The 21,526-nt window shown below is 42.4% G+C and overlaps 1 protein-coding gene across 4 annotated transcripts in view; it reads right to left on the minus strand.

Moving 5' to 3' along the window:
• Znf385d (zinc finger protein 385D) overlaps nt 1-21,526 on the minus strand; it is a 924,801-nt gene that overhangs the window by 87,741 nt on the left and 815,534 nt on the right. For all 4 annotated transcript variants that reach the window (XM_036199939.1, XM_036199941.1, XM_036199940.1 and 1 more), the window contains one exon: nt 14,634-14,796. In XM_036199939.1, the coding sequence (XP_036055832.1) occupies nt 14,634-14,796 (163 nt within the window). The remainder of the gene's footprint in view (nt 1-14,633; nt 14,797-21,526) is intronic.

Genomic DNA, 21,526 nt, shown 5'->3' on the forward strand with positions numbered 1-21,526 from the left:
CTATGACATTGTGCCAGAGGTGAGAATATGGCTCCTTGAAGAAAAGTAAAATGAATTGTAGAGTAATAAATAGTCAAGCAGGTGACTTTCTGATTTTGAGAGTTGATATTCACCATTTCATAATCTAACCCAGTGGTGTAAAATTTTACATTTGATTTGCACACTAAAGGCAAGATAACATGCACACACATAGAGAGAGAGAGAGGGAGAGAGAGAGAGAGAGAGAGAGAGAGAGAGAGAGAGAGAGAGAGAGAGCGAGCTCAAAGTATTCCAGTAAGAGAAATTTGAAACAGCCATGCATATGATTTTATAATTCTAATATGGAATTGGGTGTGAGGTAAGAGTCTAGAAAAGCTAATACCTTCATCAGCCAAGCCAGGGAGGGTGAGAGGTACTCTTCCTAAAGAAGTTCCTCTTTCTACCTAGAATGAGAAGACAGCTGAGGAAACCCAAAATTCCTGACTGTGCAGAACATTACGACATTGGGAAGGGTTTTGAGGAAAATAAAGCAAAGCCTATTTCAGGATTTTAAGTAGAGAAATATTCTTTAAGATATACATCTAACAGAATCAGTCTGATGACAAGTTACTCACAAATGGAATCTGTTTGATGTACAATTTCTAAATGTATTCTTGTGTGTGTGTGTGTGTGTGTGTGTGTGTGTGTGTGTGTGTGTGTGTGTCAGGGGGTGAATATTGTTAGTCTAATCCCATGTGGTTTCTTTCATTATTCTTTGCATTATAAAAGTTAATTTCTCAATTTTGAAAAATATTAATGTCACCTACTAAAGGTAAATGTGACATGTTGATTCCCTTTTTAAGATTTATTTTATTTACAAATGGAAACAGCATGCTTTATTGATCCAAATTTGCTCTTATGTGTGTGTATGTGTGTGTGTGTATGTATGTGCAAGTGTGTGTATGTGTCTCTCTGTGTGTACATGTTTATATGGGTGTATGTCTGTGTGTTTGTGGCTGTGGGTGAGTACATGCATATGTGACACCTGAAGAGTCCAGAAGAGGCAATGAGTCCCCTGGAGCTGGAGTTATAAGTGCTTGTGAGTTGCCCAACCTGGTGCTAGGAACTGAATATCTTTTGCAGGCTCAGCCAGTGCTCCTGACCAGAGCCATAAGTCCAGTTCCTTAGCTACATTTACAACTGAGACAACAACAGTGGACAGAAACACTTCATGGACTTAGAGCAATGAGGAGCAAATTATTCTGACATTGCTCCATGTGTAGATATTAGGTCAGATTGTTAAATCATTTTTAAGATATTAATTTTTATATGACTATTTTGCCTACATGTATGCCTGATGCCCATAGAGGCCAGAAGAAACCATCAGATGGCCTAGAACTGGAGTTACTGAAGGCTATGAACCACAAAGGTGCTGAGAACTAAACCTGAGTCCTTTGAAAAAACATCAGCTGTTCTTAAGCATTGAGCCATCTCTCCAGTCCTCCAAATTTTTGATGTGTGTGTGTGTGTGTGTGTGTGTGTGTGTGTGTGTGTGTATATTTATGAAACACAGAGGCACACAACCTTGTTAGAATTTTAGATTACGTAAGAAAAACACTTTTACTTGAGGTTTCTAAGCACTTTTTGTCAAAAGCTTTTTAAAGGTCCATTCATCACTTAGGACACTGAGAACCTCCCTATATTGAATATGAAAGTAGTTACATTTTAGTATCTGGAAATAGCCAGAAGATATACTATTTAATAATGAGAGATTTGTGCTGCTTCTATTAATAAAGAAATACTGATTTTTGCCCCTATTCTAATATTCACAATCTTCTGCAATTCAAGTTCCCTAAAATTAGATGCCAATAATTAAGAGAGAACTCTTCACTGCGTGTGCTTTATTTCACTTATGTGAAGAACATAAATCAAGACCCGACAGACACCTTTGACATTTTTGACAAGTTCAAATTTTGAGATTCAGGACAGGTATTTAGGCATATGTGAGGGTTTTGCTAAATAAGAGAAACAATACTGAATAATCTAACAAGCATGATGATACCAGTCAGTAACCCAAATTGGAGTTAGTGCTAACAAGGATTATGGGAAATTAAGTGTTTATTCTGTAAGAGATGATAGCCAGGCAGGGTGGCTGAGAAATCAGCTTGAATCTTAGCTCTCCCTCTTAGGATCTGTTAACTACAGTCACGTTTCTTGATATAACACCTGGATTCTTTATAATTTAAGGATGTCTACAACTAACACTTAGGTAATCCCATAACCTTCACTATTCTGTAGCTTAGTACTTCTAAATGATCTTATCAAAGCTTTGTGAAAGGGCCTCTATTTCCTCCATCATCATGAGCCACTTGAGGCAGAAACTCTATGTAAAGGTCAGACGCCTCCGTTCTTTACATTAAGATTAAAATGCAGTACTTAGGCCGGGTGGTGGTGGCACATGCCTTTAATCCCAGCACTCGGGAGGCAGAGGCAGGCGGATCTCTGTGAGTTCGAAGACAGCCTGGGCTACCAAGTGAGTTCCAGGAAAGGTGCAAAGCTACTTAGAGAAACCCTGTCTCGAAAAACCAAAATAAAACAAACAAACAAAACAAAACAAAAACAAAAAAAACAGTACTTGGGTCCTCTCCTCCCTTCCTCATTTGCAATGTAGTTGACCAAATCCAGGCCTTCATATTGCTAGGCCATCACTCTACCATTGATCTATACCCTCTTTTGATATTTTTTAAATTTAGACAGAATCTCACTAACTTGCCTAGGCAAGCCTTCAACTCACTCTGAACCCAGGAAGGCCTTCAACAAGCACAGCAGCTGCCTCAGTCTCCTTATTAGCTAATCGGTCACTTCAGCTGAGAAAGATCTCCAAAGTACTTTGTCTGCTGTTTGATCCCCTCAGATCACTTCCTAACTTGAATGAGATGTTATGTTTACATCTGGCTTTCCTAGCCAGATTAAAGACACTCTTCAGGTGGAATGTCTAAGGTAGATCTGAGCTGGAAATATCTTATGTATTGCAAAAATACTTGTTGATATATAAATATGGATGAAGAGGCAGGTTAAGGAAAGATAACCATAGCTTCGTCTCTGTCTCAAGTCTCAAGGTCTGATTTTGGTAACTTTTTGGGATATTCAGTCATCTGTAACACAATTTTTTTAAATGAGGATGTTAGTAACTTAAGAGGGTTCTTCACGGGTGTGCTTTATTTACTTTGTGTGAAGAACATAAATGATGGGCAGGTACACACACACACACACACACACACACACACACACACACACACACACACGACATTTTTAACAGGTCCAAGTTTTGAGATGCCAGGCATGTATCCACTTATAGAAACAACTTAATGTCACATAATGGCTTGTATGAAATATAAACAAGTCAAAAGAATTCTGGGGGTAAATGCCTACATGTCTTTCCCAAGAGTCTGGATATATTACTTACTACTTCAGTGAAGGTCAATAAGTTTGTTTGTTTTGATTTTCTTCCCACAAACTGGTTGTTTCAATTGTGAAAGATTTTACAAGCTTTTTTTTTTTCTTCCCTGCTACTCCAAAATCACTACAAGCAAGGAAATCAGGGTTTGGTGGCACAGGCTTTTTTTTTCTGCTTTACTTAATCCTACTGTTATGGAAACACAAGGTTGAACAAAGCCCAGCCCAAGATGCAAATGCCCAGGGTGATTCCCACAGTACCTGCAGGCTGGTTTTCTCCTTGGCCTTGGGCTGCTCTAAGGGTGATTTATTTGAGCAATCCTGTAAAATGAAGCATTGTGTAAACTGTCCCAGACTGCAGTCCTAATCAAAACAATGTCAACTAGAGGCTGGCTGTGGCCTGGCTGAGTGGCAGCCACTCTTCCCAGTAGAGTCTATATGTCCTCTGTCTCAGCTTTATCCTGTTACCAATGTCACAATTGAAAGTTCAATAGATAGTCAACCTGATTCAATAGAGACTTTAAAAACATTCTTAAGTCTCATTAGAAACCAAAGTAGCACAGTAATTGAAGGATGAATCTAAATGCAATTATGATCATTAAAATAGTAACTTAATTTTAAGCTCTGGGAAATGTTCAGCCCAGTGCTCACACATTTAAATCCTGAGCTATACTGGTTAATAGCTTAGATTTGTACTGCAAAGCAGTCAAATGTTAGAACTTAGCTAGTAAAATTTACTGACTACACACATTCCAATGGTTACTATATATTTGGGCTTTGTTGTTTTTACTGCTAATAGGACTCTTGAAGTAATCTTTCTCAAATATAGTACAGTTCTATTTCTGGGTATCTTCCCTTGCCAACCCTTAAACACTAGGATCAAGATATATGATGAGATTAAGGTGGATGTTCCACAAAGAGTTGAAATCTCACAGTGTGGACAAAGAAGAATCCATATAGCATCAGTGCATTCTGGGGCTGAGTTTGCATAGAGGCCTTACAGAAGAATCAGTGAGGAGTGGAAAGGGAATCTGTGCATGTCACTGTGTACCCATGCACATGTGCACAAACAAACAGCACATACCCCTTTCTACACAGCATTTGACGCTGAGCGAGATAAAGGGGGGGAGGCGGTTATTCTACAGCCCTGCCTTCTAATCCTCAAGTAACAGTAAGAAGATAAAGGTGTGAAGAACAGACAGTAAAGAAGGACACCATGTTCAGGAGTTTGGAACTCTAGGGGACAAAGTCAAGTGCAGGTTTAAAATGAACCAACTGTCTTTGAGTTTTATTTTTACTAAGAACTCCACAGAAGCCAGTATGCCCTGACTACAAGAGTTATGCTATTCAAATGCTTTCCACATTTGGTGTTCATAACTGTTCTTCATGATCTCATGGCTGCGTGTGTGCCATTCTGTAGCTTATTATCATTGTCCAACTCCTTTGTTATATCTTTGATTTCTATTTTTCATCTTAAATATTAAGATTATATGTACTCAATCATTATCTATAAATGGCATAAAGAATGGGAGTGGGACCTCTTCTGTGAATATGCACAGACACAGATCTTATCAGGTGTATTGTATCTATAGATAAAGCCACTAGGACTTTTGGTTTAATTTTGAAATATAATTCTGATATCCAGATCTCATGGGGATATGGGTAGTGCACTTAGCTTACCACTTATATTATAGATTTTATATTTCTTTTTTTTTATTATGTGTTTTAAATTTTATACATCAGCCATGGGTTCCCCTGTCCTCCCCCCTCCCGCCCCCACCTCCACCTTCCCCCCAGCCCCTCCCCTCCATTCCCATGTCCTCCAGGATCAAGGCACCCCTGGGGATTCATTTAAACCTGGTGGATTCAGTACAGGCAGGTCCAGTCCCCTCCTTCCAAACTGAGCAAAGTGTCCCTGTGTAAGCCCAAGGTTTCAAACAGCCAGCTCATGCACTAAGGACAGATCCTGGTCCCACAGACTGGGTGCCTCCCAAACAGATCAAGCTATTCAATGGTCTCACTTATCCAGAGGGCCTGATCCAGCTGGGGGCTCCACAGCCTTTGGTTCATAATTCATGTGATTCCATTCGTTTGGCTATTTGTCCCTGTGCTTTTTGCAATCTTGGATTCAACAATTCACGCTCTTACAGTCCCTCCTCCTGGGGCCTGGCTGAGGATCTCTGCATCCACTTCCATCAGTTATTGGATGAGAGTTCCAAGACGACTGTTAGGGTGTTTGGCCATCTGATCACCAGACTAGGTCAGATCAGGCTTTCTCTCAACCATAGCCAGCAGACTACAGAGGATATATCATTGTGGATTTCTGGGGACCTCTCGAGCATTCTGCCTATTCCTGTAGATTTTATATTTCTGGTGAAGAGAGTTTTACATACACACATATACATACCACACACACATATTGCACATATGGACACAATTATACATTTGCTCTGAAAGACCTCAGATGACACTGCCCTGAAATGCACCACTGATCAGCTGAGCTCTCAGGGAAGTGCTTTGTGGACAAAGTGCTGGAGGACCAAGAAGGAAGTGCTTCTTCTACCAGCTTCTCCTCATCTTCTGAAGAACAGAACCCATAAAAGGAGATGTGCTATCCTTGATTCCTTCCTCTAGATAACCATTGGCCAGAGAAGACTGTGTCCTGTCACAGGAGAGGAGAGGAAGTCCAGGCCATAACCAGAAGACTCTGTCACAGGTTATCAGTGATACTCCTACAGAGAAGTCAACATTCCTCTAAGAACTTTACTACTGCCTAAGCTGTCTACCCTCCTCCTCTCCTGCCCTGTGGCAACAGGGTATAGAGCTGTTAGCTATCACTAGGGCTTGAGAATTCCCTTTTCTCTCAGGTATACCTCTAGCCACATGGCAGCCTAATGTGCCTTTTCTACTATTAATCTGTGGATGCCATCTGTTTACTCTAAAACAAAATCATCAAGCCCATCCAAGGCAGACAGAAGGTGTTCTACTCTTCACATGCACTTACAGGTATATGCGAAGGTCAAGAACACAGATGACTATAGACTTCTATATAAAATTACACACTAGCATATCAATTCAGTATCATCTCCTCTCCTGTCTTATATACCATACTGCTGTGGAATATTATTTTAAGATGTGTTACATTTGTCTATGCTGTGGCACATTTATTTTAATGATGAAAGATGCATTGCATTCTTTCATGCTGTATTTGTTTAACTCTATGAAGCTGTGTTATTTTGGCTGTCTAAAACATCTGGTTGGTCTAATAAAGAACTGAATGGCCAATAGCAAGGCAGGAGAAAGGATAGGCAGGGCTGGCAGGCAGAGAGAATAAATGGAAGATAGAGGATCCAGAGATTGAGGAATGAGAAGGGAGGAGGAAGGAGGATTCAAGGGACCAGCCATCCACCTACACAGCAAGCCATGGAGTGAGAAGAAAAGATAAGGATGCAGAAATAGAGAATGGTAAAAGCTCAGAGGCAGCCGGGCGGTGGTGGTGCACGCCTTTAATTCCAGCACTCGGGAAGCAGAGCCAGGCAGATCTCTGTGAGTTCGAGGCCAGCCTGGGCTACCAAGTGAGTTCCAGGAAAGGCACAAAGCTACACAGAGAAACCCTGTCTCAAAAAAACAAACAAAACAAAACGAAAAGCCCAAAGGCAAAAGATTGATGGAATAATTTAAGAAAGGCTGGCTAGAAACAAGCCAAGCTAAGGCCGGGCATTCATAAGTAAGAGTACACCTCTGTGTATTTATTTGGGAGCTGAGCAGTGGGCACCCAAAGAACTTCAGAGTCATAGAGTAAAACCAAACAACAACACCATACAGAAACATCTCAATGAGGCTGATAGCAGAACCTCAGAGGTCCAGATTCTAAAGGTTTCACTGCTCCTGGCAGTAAGGAAGATGACTAACTCTTGTCAAGATGAAGACTCCATTGTGCAGTTCTTCTGAGACTCAGGAGTGGTTTTATGTAATGTGCCTAGGTCCCAAATTTTTATCCACCTTATCTAACCTGCAAAAATGCCATTATCCTCAAGCATGAAAAAGCAGAATATATTTCTGTTATTTTCATTTCACCCTCAAAGTGCAATTTGTAACCACTCATTCTTATTCAATGATCTTAGAATCATACTACTCAAGGTTAGCTATTCTTTTATTTTACTGCATTTTCTTTCTTAAACTTTTTTTCAATCTCTTTTCTGATCTGCTATTAGCACAGTCTATTGGTACTTCTAATATACTTGATAAAATCCATTTCTTAACCAATCTTGAGCCCATGCTGAGAAAGAGAAAGCACTTGATGCATAAAGGACCTGCTGATGGTGCTTCTGTTCCTGTGTGAAGATGCTTGCAGTGGGATCCTTTATGTTAGGAGTGAGTGTCCTGGGGGAGTGGGAGCTTTGCTAGAGAAGTATCTAAAACGATGAATCTGGGAGCCATCAAGATCTCCACAGGCTGCAGGAGCCTGGTACCCGTTCCATCAGACCTCTATGAAGCAGTAAAAACATATCCCTGAGTCACCTTATATGTCCACAGACCTGATTCAAAACACACAAAAATGTGCCTCTAAATATTGCTTTTGAAGATACAATGCAATAATTCAAGCTTCAGCAACAAAGATGTGAGAGAGAATCATCCTTAGTAAGGCTTTTGAACTTGTACATAACACTCGTCATACAGGCAAACACATGTTGCTTGCTGTCTGAAGTTAAGTCCGGTTTGTTTATTATCATTCTTTCCAGCATTTGAGACATTTCAAGCCTGACTCCATGAAAGAAAACTCTTCTCGCCCTCCTGAGACTAGAAATAGATGTGACGGGCATTTGTCATGTTCCAAAAATTCCTTGTCCATTTTCCGAATGACATTGTGGTTGGTTTTACCATAAAAATGATTTCCATCTTTCTCACCAGCTCAATATTGTCACTGTCTAGCTCCTACCATAATCCCAAAGAAAGTCATACTGGTTTGGCACTCAGCCTGACAGGAAACACTGATCAGGGAGTCACATGAAGGACAGAGCCCAGGCTTGGGGCCTGAGCACAGGCAGATTTTCCCAAGAGGTTTACTTCCCAGTCACTATGTGCCAGTTTACAACAGCTTTTCTATTTGTGCGGAGAGAAGTTCTGTCCTTTTTAGTCCCTGAGTGTCTTCTCTGAAGTCCAGTAAGCATGGAGAGCCAGTGATTGCTGGAGAGCTTGGTACCTTTGTGTTAGGGAGAACAACATCCCCATACTGTGGTGTTAAATTTAAAGGAAAAGAAAGAAAGAAAGATGAAAGGAAGGAAAGACAGAAAGAAGGAGAGAAGGAAAGGAAAAGGAACATACAACTGAGTACAACATGTCTAAATCCTGAAACTGAAGAGTACAAATTTGCGATTTAGTACCTTTGTCTGATGAACATATTTGTCACTAAGACCTGATAAAGAGAATTATGTAAATTAGGAAAAATGTTCTTAGGCCTTGCCAATTATAGGACATGAGTAATCCATATACTCAGTAGGCTAATTAACTCCTGATTAATAGTCACTGGAGGGCCATTGCAAATGTCAAGTATTTTCTACCTGTGCTTAGGAGGAGGTCTCAAAAAGCAAGACAAAACACAAAAACACTTCCCTAGGGGCTCCACCTGATGACCTTTTATAAAACTTGGAAGTCTGAAATTTGATGACCAATTAAGAACCACTGTTACTTAACAGAACCATCTGGAAGTATGAAATTTTAGAACTTTCTGTGTCTAAATGCTGAGTTTTTCTTTTTTATTTATTTACTTACTCATTTATTTATTTCTTCTTTTTTTTTTTATTTTTAGACAAGGGCTTTTGTAGCCTAGGCTGTCTTCAAACTGGCTATGTAGTTGAGGCTAGCCTGGAACTCCTGATCCCTTTGCGTCTATCTTCCAATTGCTAGGATTACAGACATGTGCCACCATCCCCAAATGAGAACAACTTTTTAAATTATTTTTGGAATCTGCTAAATATTGGTGCTAGCAAACTTTCTGAATAAGTGCCCAACAAGTATGGGAGCAGGACTGTACTTGTCTTTAGCCTGGAGAAGGCTGAAGTCAGGGTGGGATGGAAGATCATTGCTCACCAGTGTCTGAACTCAGAAGAGGAAGGAGCCCATCCTGACTCAAGGTAAAAGTGGAAAGGAACACATTATGTTACTTCCACTGGAATTTCCTCTTCCTCAGCTGAGGATTGCTGACCCTCTTTCCCACTGATGTGGAATTTGCAAGGCTCAGCTAGTGGCGGCTTCAGCAGGCTAGCCCCAGTGTTAAATCCATGAGCAAAGAGACAGTGCAGCTGAGATATCGGAGAGAAAAACAGTGAGTGGCTGCCAAAGCTCCTGGGACATGGAGGGTCTTATGAAGGAAAATATTTAATAGGGGCTTGCTTACAGTTTCAGAGGTCTAGTCCATTGTCATCCTGGCAAGGAGCATGGCAGCATGTATGCAGACATGGTGCTGGATAAGTAGCTGATTGTTCTACGTCAGGATCTCCAGGCAACAGGAAGAAAGCCACTGGGCCTGGTTTGGGCCCTTGAAGCCTCAAAGCCCAACCCCATGCTACATTTCCTCCAAGAAGACCATATCTCCTCCAACAAGGTCAGACCCCCTAATACTTTCAAATAGTGCCATCCCTAAGCATTCAAATATGTAAGCCAGCATACAGAGGCCATTTTTATTCAAATCCACACACATGAACACATCACACTAGGACTAAAGCATGATTCTTATTTATATTTGTAATCACTATATGCTGAGAATTTAAAAGAAAATGTCTGACAAACTTCTTTCATTATCTTCTTTTAAACTTCTATTACAATTATTTACATGTATACGTGTATGTTTGTGTGTGTGTGTGTGTGTGTGTGTGTGTGTGTCCCGCCACTGCCCTGCTCTCACACACCTGCCCCCCACTGCTGCTCTCACACACACACCTGCCCCCACTGCTGCTCTGCTCTCTCACACACCTGCCCCCCACTGCTGCTCTGCTCTCTCACACACCTGCCCCCCACTGCTGCTCTCTCTCACACACCTGCCCCCCACTGCTGCTCTCACACACACCTGCACCCCACTGCTGCTCTGCTCTCACACATACACCTGCCCCCCACAGCTGCTCTGCTCTCACACACACCTGCCCCCCACTGCTGCTCTGCTCTCTCTCACACACCTGCCCCTACTGCTGCTCTCACACACACACCTGCCCCCCACTGCTGCTCTGCTCTCTCACACACCTGCCCCCACTGCTGCTCTCTCACACACACCTGCCCCCCAATGCTGCTCTGCTCTCTCTTACACATCTGCCCCCCACTGCTGCTCTGCTCTCTCACACACACCTGCCCCCCACTGCTGCTCTGCTCTCTCACACTCCTGCCCCCCACTGCTGCTCTCTCTCTCACACATACACACCTGCCCCCCACTGTTGTTCTGCTCTCTCTCACACACCTGCCCCCCAATGCTGCTCTCCTCTCTCACACACACACCTGCCCCCCACTGCTGCTCTGCTCTCTCACACACACACCTGCCCCCACTGCTGCTCTGCTCTCTCACACACACCTGCCCCCACTGCTGCTCTCTCTCACACACCTGCCCCCACTGCTGCTCTCTCTCAGACACCTGCCCCCCACTGCTGCTCTGCTCTCTCTCACACTCCTGCCCCCCTCTGCTGCTCTCTCTCACATACACACACTCCTGCCCCCCACTGCTGCTCTGCTCTCTCTCACACTCCTGCCCCCCACTGCTGCTCTCTCTCTCACACACCTGCCCCCCACTGCTGCTCTGCTCTCTCTCACACACCTGCCCCCCACTGCTGCTCTGCTCTTTCTCACACTCCTGCCCCCCACTGCTGCTCTCTCTCTCACACACACACCTGCCCCCCACTGCTGCTCTGCTCTCTCTCACACTCCTGCCCCCCACTGCTGCTCTCTCTCTCACACACCTGCCCCCCACTGCTGCTCTGCTCTCTCTCACACACCTGCCCCCACTGCTGCTCTCTCTCACACACCTGCCCCCCCACTGCTGCTCTGCTCTCTCTCACACACCTGCCCCCCACTGCTGCTCTCTCTCTCACACACCTGCCCCCCACTGCTGCTCTGCTCTCTCACACTCCTGCCCCCAATGCTGCTCTGTCTCAGACACCTGCCCCCCACTGCTGCTCTGCTCTCTCTCACACACCTGCCCCCCCCACTGCTGCTCTCACATACACCTGCCCCCCACTGCTGCTCTGCTCTCTCACACTCCTGCCCCCCAATGCTGCTCTCTCTCAGACACCTGCCCCCCACTGCTGCTCTGCTCTCTCTCACACACCTGCCTCCCCACTGCTCCTCTCTCTCACACACACCTGCCCCCACTGCTGCTCTCTCTCACACACCTGCCCCCACTGCTGCTCTGCTCTCTCTCACACACCTGCCTCCCCACTGCTGCTCTCTCTCACACACCTGCCCCCACTGCTGCTCTCTCTCACACACACCTGCTTCTGTTTCCTCTCTCCTAGAATTCTCAGCATTTTTTAAACTACTAGGTATTTATTTCTGATTCTGATTAGTTTGTTCATTCTTTTATAATTTTAAAATGTATTCAAATAATTGGACTATTTTTATTGAGATGATTTGGCAAAATAAAGAACATATTTTAATGTACTACATCATTATATATAGACAATATGACGAATCATGAACATCGTGCAGCAAACAGCAGAGTTCTGATGTCTTATTCTTAATAGACACACAATTTTTGGTTGTAGAATTCCATCTCACTTTTTTTCTGATAAGTATGTAATTGTCCTAGAAAACTATTTCTGAGCCTAATTGTGGCACTATCTGAAAGAATTAGATAGTACAACCTTGTTGAAGCAAGTGTGTCCCTGGGGGTGGGCTTGGAGGTTTCAAAAAGCACACTCTAAGCCCAGAGTCCTCTCTTCTGGTGCCTGCATATCCAGATACACAATTCTCTACCACTCCAGGACCATGTCTGCCTGTGTGCTGCCATGCTCTCCATCACGATGACAATGGACTAAACCTCCAAAACCATAAGCAAGCACCAATTAAATGCCTTCCTTTGTAGGAGTCGCCTTGGTCATGGTGATTCTTCTTAGCCATAGAACTAAGACCTTTCTTCTTGATTCCTTGGGCACTTGTACATATGCACATATGCACACAACACACACACACAACACACACACACACACACATGCACACCATAGAGTTAAAACATAAAACAATTTTTAAAGGCAACTCATTCAAAAAACTATCATGGATTTTTTTCAATGTTAGTGCGTGAAAAGTGGGGTAATTAAAATAGTACTCTAACCATTTATACCACACTCACTCACCTCTTTCTTTTCCCAGCCACTGTCTTCTCTGCATTAGAAAACTACCAGCACCTTCTCTGTGACAAGAGTGCTTTGGAGAAATCCATCTTTATACTATTTGACAACAGAAACCACGTTCACCAGCTTTATCATGGCACATTCCTTTACAGCCACCAAAACCAAGCCATAAGGCTTTAATCTTAAGAGAAAAGGCAAATGCTTGTATCATGACTTTCTGCATTTATATTAAAAACATATCACTCCTATGCTATATACCAAAGGCAGGTATCTGATAAGCCCCACAGCAAGGGCCAGTGAGTTCATCTTTTAGAAGCAGGTGTTAGCAACTGGAACCTATCAGAGAGTCACCAAAACGATCATTTAGAGTCTACAACATAAGAGATCAGGGGCCAGCACAGAGGTGAAGGGTGCTTGCAGCCTCAGCCATGGGATGCACACAGGCTTTTAGGGAAGGATGTGGAACAACTATCAACAGCAGATTGGTATGGAACACTCAGTGTGGTATGAAAATGTACAGTCCTTTTTTAGATTTATACAAGTGTATCCATAATCACAGATCTCTGGAGTACTGTATATGTGCCCTGAGGATTGAATGTATACTCAAAAGGTTCCCTTCTGACTAAGGCATCCCTGTAAGTGAGGTTATAAGCATTTCCCTATAGTGATATTTTATTTGTATTGAAATGTGATTTTATTTGTATGTCAATAAAGTTGCCTTGAGGTCAGAGCAAGCCAGAGCAGAAGCTGAGCAGTAGTGGGGCACGCCTTTAATCCCAGCACTTGGGAGGCAGAGCTAGGCAGATCTCTGTGTGTTCAAGGACACAGTCAGCATGGCCTTTAATCTCAATACCAACCATAGAAGACCTGGAGGTCTGTACAAACAGGCAGTGATGAGGAGGTCATGTGGCTGGGTTTACAACCAATGAGAGAAGAGAACAGAAAGTTTTTAAATAGACAGGACGCACAGAAGTAGGTCTCTGGTGGAGAGGAAGAACAGCAGAAGCAGTGAAGGGTAAGGTTTTCCACTCTTGCTCTGACCTCGTGGTTTTTAACTCTGCAATCGGTTCTGTGTTTCTTATTTAACAAGCCGGTTACATCTACATTTCCCCAACCTTACCCATGCCATTTGTACACTCTGGAAAGGAACTGATCTTGCTAGTGTCTGTTTTCTAAATTTCATATTCTAGAAAACAGTTTATTACCACTCTGTCCCCAAATCACTCAGGACTACCTGCTCAGTAAACTCAGTGCTCTCATATTGTTAATGCCAGCTTAGGAAAACCCACTAGCTTCTTAGCTGTGAACAAGCTAGTCACTTGCACCACTAAAACAGGGGCCATTCGGAAGGCCATTATTTTCCTGTAAAGACCCTTAAAAGGCATCAATAACACTTACCTGCACATGCGGAAAGAAGGTTACCCAGCCATCATGAGCCCAATCACATAGCTGCATTTAAAACAATGCAGTGCTTGGAATTTGTTCAAATAAAGCCTAGGGTAATGCAGATCTTCTCCACTCACTCAGTAGATTTAGCTGTGTACTCAAGGCTAGATGAATCACTCATGCAGTTATACTGTAGGTATTGTGCAGAAGTTGTTGAGGACATAATACAAAATTCAAAAAGCAGGGAATGTGGCTTCCAGGGAATTTGTAACAACCGGGTCTCTCTTAAACAGCCAAAAGACTACTACAGCATATAAAATCCATTGCAAAACTACTGATTGTCTTAAGGGTTGGGTAAATGAAAAGGAACAATTACCATTGCACAGATAGATGGATTTCAGTGTGAGTCAATGTAGTGGGCACATATTTAAAGAGACATGAGGTTAGACAAAGAAGGGAGCCCCCAAACAATGAGAAGGACAAGAACAAAGATCATTGCTTAACCTGTTTTGTCAGAGCTGGTGGTCATGGTATTGGTAGTGATGGAGGTGAAGGTAGTCTTTGCGCTGTCCTTGGCAGTGACAGATTTCTGCTTATTTTTCATGGCTTCCAGTGCTTTGAGCTTCTTGGCATGTTTCGTGCCTTTGTAGTGGGCCGCAGCCTGGCTCTACAAAGGAGAACACAATGAACCATGCAATCAGGCTCATTTCTAAACTGGCATTCTCTGTATTATTGCAAATACAGACTCTCTTTCAATAACAGGTACCATTCAAGCTAATGCCGGCCAGGGCTGCCTTTAGAATGATGCTTAGAAAGTAAGGGGAATGGAATTCTAAGAGGAGAAGGAAGAATGGCCAGTTGCTTCCCTTAAGAAGCCAAATATGAACATATCAACATCTTCTTTTTAGAGTGTGGGGGTGTAAGAATTTATACCAGCTTGCCTCTGTTCTGCTGGGCCCCAAAGAAGAACTAACATAGGATGTAGCAGAATGATCCTCACGTCTCTGTTCATACAACATGTTTTCTCTTCCTACAGTGTGACTGATGAACACTCACTGGATCTACAAGCAGGATTCTCATAACCAAGGACATGTGCACTAAGGAAGCTGAACTTAGAAACTCACGAGCAAACACAGGGCTGACGTCCAAATGGGGCATGGAGAAGCAGGAAGATTTCCTGATTCCTTTTGTCCTTCTGCTTCCTACCAGGGCCTCCTCAGGAAGTTCGAGGTGATGTTTCTCTCCAGCATGATATTCATGATCAGGAGGCTCTGTGGCTCTTAAATACCTAATATGATCAATGCAGTTCTTTCATCTGTGGCTTTTGAAATGCTGTTTTAAAGGCAATCTATATTTCCTAAGCAGCTGCTACCTATTATTGGGAGAGAGCTGTTGTTGAGACACTGTCTACATAGCTTAGGCTAGTCTGGAACTTGAGACATTCCTGCTTCTGCCTCGCCAGTGCTGGGATTTATAGACCTGTAGCACTTCCCCTGGCATATTTTCTCAAAATTGTTATTAAGCAGTTTCAAGAAACATTAATGAAGCAGAAAGTCATCTGTTATGAAATATTTATTTATTAATGTTCAGTGAGAAGATAAAAGCCTTTGCTGGAATGGTATATGAGTAAACAAGAAGATTATTAGGTCCCGACATTTTGCAGGGCAAAACTTTTTAGGGTTACTTTAAAGAAAATAACAAAATCGCATTGATGGACTATTTCTGTGGGGTGACCCATTACTTTCCATTGCATATTCAACTGAAATGTTCCATTTTAGTAGTACGGCAGGCAATGATTTCATTATATCAACTAGAGCTGGCAGGGCCATTCATTATAATATATTTTAATAAATAAATATTTCACACCTTCATTTGCATCATTCTGACAAGATGTTCTTAAAGGCCTAGGTACCTTTATTGAAAGAACACTGGATAAGGAAATAATATATTAGAAACAGTTTGAACAGAGAGCACACTCATGCACCAGGTACACATTTCCAGCAACACAGAACACCAGAACACATAGTGTGAACCCAACAGGAAGTTCAGACATGCTGCAATTATCTGAGAAGTCACTGGCAGATTGCATTTCCCTCATCCTAGGGGAAAGCCACTCTGACAGAATACTTCGTTTTGTTTTTCTTGCCTGATTCTACTTTTCAATTCACCATGTCGCACTGCAAGGGAAGTACAGACTATAACAGATCAAATTCACAGGGGAGCCAGCTATGTTCTTCAGGTCACCATTACATAATATACCTTAAAGTACTTTCCCATGGTGATTGACAGGAACATTTTCATAAAACATATTTAAAAATGGGATTTTAATCAACAAGTCTACCATCTCCACTTTTGTCTTCAAAATACACTTAAGTTTAAAATGTTGAGACAAGCTCACTCTGTAGGCCAGGCTGGCCTTGGCCTCATACTTAGGTTGTTCTTACTTCAGTCTTTTCAGTGGTGAAGTTACAGGTGTGTTACAACCATCATGCTCAGTTTCAAAATACATATGTTAAATACCCTAGAAAAACATACATTATCAGTGGATTAGAGGAGATTTTCTGTAATATAGCATACTCTAAGTGGATGACTTTACTTTTGAAATTAAGACCCTTGCTACAAAAGAATTCCTGTAGCAGAGTGAGCATAGTCCACAAAGAAAGAAAAGCCTTTCTGTGCACAGGTGCAGAAGCCTGGGGTTCTCTGGTGGCTCAGGCAGGCTCAGGGATGAGAGAGGGGGAGAATGAACAGGTGTTGGTAGGTTCTTGATTGACACATCTGATATGTTGAGATTGAAAACATAACAATTGAAATGCATACGCACAATCATGTTCACCAAGTAATAGCCTTGAAGGGCCATAGCAACCACTTCAGTTGCAGATTGCCTAGATTTTCTAACTAGGCAATTAAGGATCATCTAAATTGGAAAAATCAAAATATTCAACTGGGAGAAAGGTGTAAAGTGCTGTGGGAAGTCTGGGATGTGTAAAATTTGAGAGAAATGGTTGACAGTGGTGGAGGCCAGCAGAGAAGACTAACTGATTGTGGTGTATGCTGACAGTGGAGATGGGAATACAGATTTGAAAACTAATATATATCCATAACCATCCTAGATACTTTGGATTTTATTCAACTGACTTTTTGTGGAGTTTGGGAACTACCCTTGGGGGCCATTCTAGTATAAAGGATCTAGTCTATACCTCTAACCCTAATTGCTTTGTCTGACTTGATTCATGGGTGTTAAAGTTTGTGTGAAGAAAGAAATCTAACCAACTTGCTTTATGCTTAGGCCATGTGACTGACTGCAGATGTGATTCAGCCACAACTCTCTATGTCACTGTAGACAAGGCTCGAGCCTGAGTAGCAGTGCTTCTGAAGGATTTTGAAGTGCATCACTTGGCAAAGATTTGTTTTGGGTCTCATGCTTCTCTTTGGGGCAGAGAGATACAAGGCAGTCTTGCTATGCACCAGCATACTCTGTCCCCTGTGAGGCTATTTTGGGTAGTAATCAGTCAGTTTCTGAATTAAATCATTCCCAGAAATGTGAGAATCCTGAAGAGACAAGGAAATGTCCATTTTTAAAACACAAATGATGTCATCAACAAGTAAGTAAGTATGCTTATAATTGAGATGATTTCAGGATTCTGTACTTCATAACTAAAAGCAGAACCATGTACACAGAAGCCAATATAGCAGAATCATGCTGTAACAGCTTTAAAAGAAGTGAAATGTGAGATCATGATGTCATAGAAATCATGCATGGATATGAATCTTGAGCTAACATATGGCATCATAGAGCTTAACAGATGTCACTCCAGAGACATGTCTTACATAACAGGATGATGCCATTCTAAATGTTCCCTCCACACCCTGCTTCTCAGTGCTGTCAGAGATTTCCTCCTCTTCAGATTTTATCATGGATATCTCAAGCTGTCTTTTAGCCTGTGTAGACCTCAGCTTCCAAAGTGAGTACAATTAATTTTTAAATGACTAACACTTAAAAGAGGGGAGTTGTCTATTAAAAGATAGACTGGCAATTTACTGACATAAATAAGAATCATTGTCTAAGCTTATGTTGGAGAAGATGTGGAGCAAGGGGAACACTCCTCCACTGTTGGTGGAAATGCAAACTTGTATAGCCACTCTGGAAATCAGTAGGGTGGTTTCTCAGAAAATTGGGAATAAGTCTTCCTCAAGACCCAGTTATATCACTCTTGGGCATATACCCAAGGAATGCTCAATCTTACTGCAAGGACACATGCTCAATGATGTTCATATCAGCATTATTAATAATAGCCAGAACCTGGAAACAACCTAGATTCCCTTCAACTGAAGAATGGATAAAGAAAATGTGGCAATATACACAATGGAGTACTACTCAGCAATAAAAAAACAATGATATCATGAAATTTGCAGGCAAATTGATAGAACTAGAAAATATCATCTTAAGTGAGGAAACCCAGCCTCAGAAGGACAAACATAGTATGTACTCACTCATAAGTGGATACTAGATTTGAGGGAAGGGATGGCCAGACTGCAATCCACAACTCCAGAGAGGCTAGCTAACAGGGAAAGACCCTAGGAGAGACACATGGATGACCCTGCAAAGGAGAAGTAGATGAGATCTACATGAGCAGACTGGGTGTGGGGGGTGGCAGAGGGAGAGGAGTGGGAGATGAGTGAGAGGGCAGGGAGGAAGATACCATGATAGATAAGGACATCATGGGAATAGGAAGAGGCAGGGTTCTGGGGAGGCTCTCAGGAATCCACAAGGATGACCCCACCTTGATCTGCTGGGTGCCTTTACTGGTCTACTCTGGTGACCCATCTTGCAAATAACCTAGCTGTCACTATACAGCCTTTGCCCAGTGACTGATGGAGGCAGATGCAGAAATCCACAGCCAGGCACCAGGCTGAGCTCTGGGAATCCAATTGATGAGAGAGAGGAGGGATTCTGCAGGCAAAGGATGTGGAGATCATGATGGGAGGATGTGCAGAGATGATCGGCCACACTAGTGGAAGCCCATGAACTGTGGACTGGTGGCTGTGGAGCCCCCATGAGACTGGACTAGGCCCTCTGGATATGGAAGACGGTTGTTTGACTTGAACTGTTTGGGTGGCACCCAGGCAGAGGGATCGGGATCTGTCCCTGGTCTATGGGCAGGCTTCTGTGAATCCGGTGCCTGTGGTGTGATACCTTGCACAGCCTTGGTGCAGTGGGAAGTGGCTTGGACTTGCCTAGGCTCAGTGTGCTGGGCTCTGCTGACTCCCCATGGGAGACCTCAATTTGGGGGATGCGGGGATGCAGGGTGGCTTGGGAAAGAGGGCTGGGAGATGGGAGGAGGGAGGAGGGGGATCTGTGGATGGCATGTGGAGTGAGTAGAAAAATTCTTAATAAAGAAAAAAAATTTGGAAAAAAAAGTACAATTGTCTAAATTCCTAGCATCTTGGGAGACTTAATAATGGCATGTTATTTCATACTTCTACAACTAGCTCCTTATAAATTTATGTTTTGTATAACTTTTTCTGGTGTACTTCTCAAAACTTAAATTTTTTTTATGTAAACATATATACCTGGTTACCATAAATAATCAATGTTTAGGGGTTCATGTGGTCTTGGTTAGTTTGTGATATCATGAACTTGCATAGTCCTTTTACTAGTAAGGAATTGGTAAAGTGCACATTCTCGGTGTCCATTGTAGGCATCTAGAATCAGACACTATAAGAAGAGAAGGCTATTATACAGATAGTCAGATATCAGAAAGCTAGGTTGTCACTGAGGATGGACACCTCTTCCATAATCAGCACCTTATAAAATAAGGAACTAAAACAGCAGGTCTGATGACTGCTCCAAAGAATGGGATCTGAGTCCACCCCTGGCTCTGGGTGGAAACAAGTCCTTCTGAACTGCCTGGAAGATCATAAGATTACTGTCTACTGGAGGCTTTCTGGAAAAGAATAAAGACATACTATTGTATTCTCCAAAGGGACTGTTTATTACTTGAACAAGAAAACACTCTTCAGAAGAGCAGTGAGTTTAGGAAACATGTGATCACCATACTGTGCTTCTATCTACTCCCAGCTGGGAGACTGGTTTCCTTTGCAATGGCCTCCTACCCTACAGAGTACCTACTGTTACTCTTACTGAACTCTTCTGGTCTTCACAGCTCTCTGTTTTGTGTCTGCATTTATCACACAGTTGGGAATGGAGAAGTGGCTGAGCAGTTAAGAACACTTGCTGCTCTTGAAGAAGACCTAGGTTGGGTTTTTAGTTATCACACCAGGATGCTCACAATTGCAGTAAACCCAGTTCCAGGAGATCTGACATTCTGGCATCCTCTTTTGCCCTTTTAGGCCCTTGCACACATGGGGTTTGTGGTGTACACATATAAATCACACACAAACACACACACACACATACTAAAAATAAATAAAATTTGAATATATTCAACAGCAACAGAGAACATGGGAACCAGAGAGCAGAAGGGATGCCAGAGTAAGATCTTGTTAACAGAGAATAGAGTTTGACTGTAGCATAAGCCTTTTGAGTAATTCTGATTCATACTAACATTTTTGACCTACTCATCTTTAGAATTTTCTCCAGGAATTAATTCTTGCAAAAGGACCTGCTGGGGGTGCAGAAACCAACATCCCAGGAATGGTGCTTTGGCTTTTTCCCCTCCTTCTGCCCACAGCACAGGGACAAGTTTGCTCTTAGTTCTTGGTATTTGACTACAGCATTTCTTACAGTGACTTGCTAGTCACACAGCCCTTTCCCCTTTCTGACCCTCCCCCTCCCCCTTACAAAGAAAGGAGATTGAAGGTTATTGACTCTGGCCTCATCTAGGAAGGTTTTGACCTATGATCTATTCTGAGCATTTATACTGATAAACTATGTGAGAAATAAGATGGTTTTCTGTTTTCCCTGTCTTTCATTTTCTTACTATCTCATAATTAATCCCCACCACCTTCTTAAAAACCAAACTCCTGTTCATTTCCATAGCTTAGGAGGCTATCCAAATTACAACTCCTGAAAACCTAGAGCCTTATTGTGTTACTACCTGTGAACATAATAATTTTGTGTGTTTTTTCTACTTCTAGTATATCCATGTTGACTTTATTCTGCAGACCCAAATTAACAAGTCTTCTAAGGCCCGCATCTCCAAAGTGTGAATTTCTGATCATCAATGTAAAATCCCTTGAAGATTAAACAATTCTATCCATAAAAACATGCAATGTATGGAGTTCGCAAGTACAGGAGATAGCATAGCACTCTGAGAACCCCCATTTGTTTTGGGGTTAGACACAGGCCTCTGTGATAATGCACTTAGCAGCCTAGCTCTGTCACACACATGGACTATATGCACAAGCCATTCTCTGAACACTGTACCTAACAG

This window comes from Onychomys torridus, chromosome 9 (genome assembly GCF_903995425.1).
Source record: "Onychomys torridus chromosome 9, mOncTor1.1, whole genome shotgun sequence".
In the NCBI taxonomy this organism is placed as follows: domain Eukaryota; kingdom Metazoa; phylum Chordata; class Mammalia; order Rodentia; family Cricetidae; genus Onychomys; species Onychomys torridus.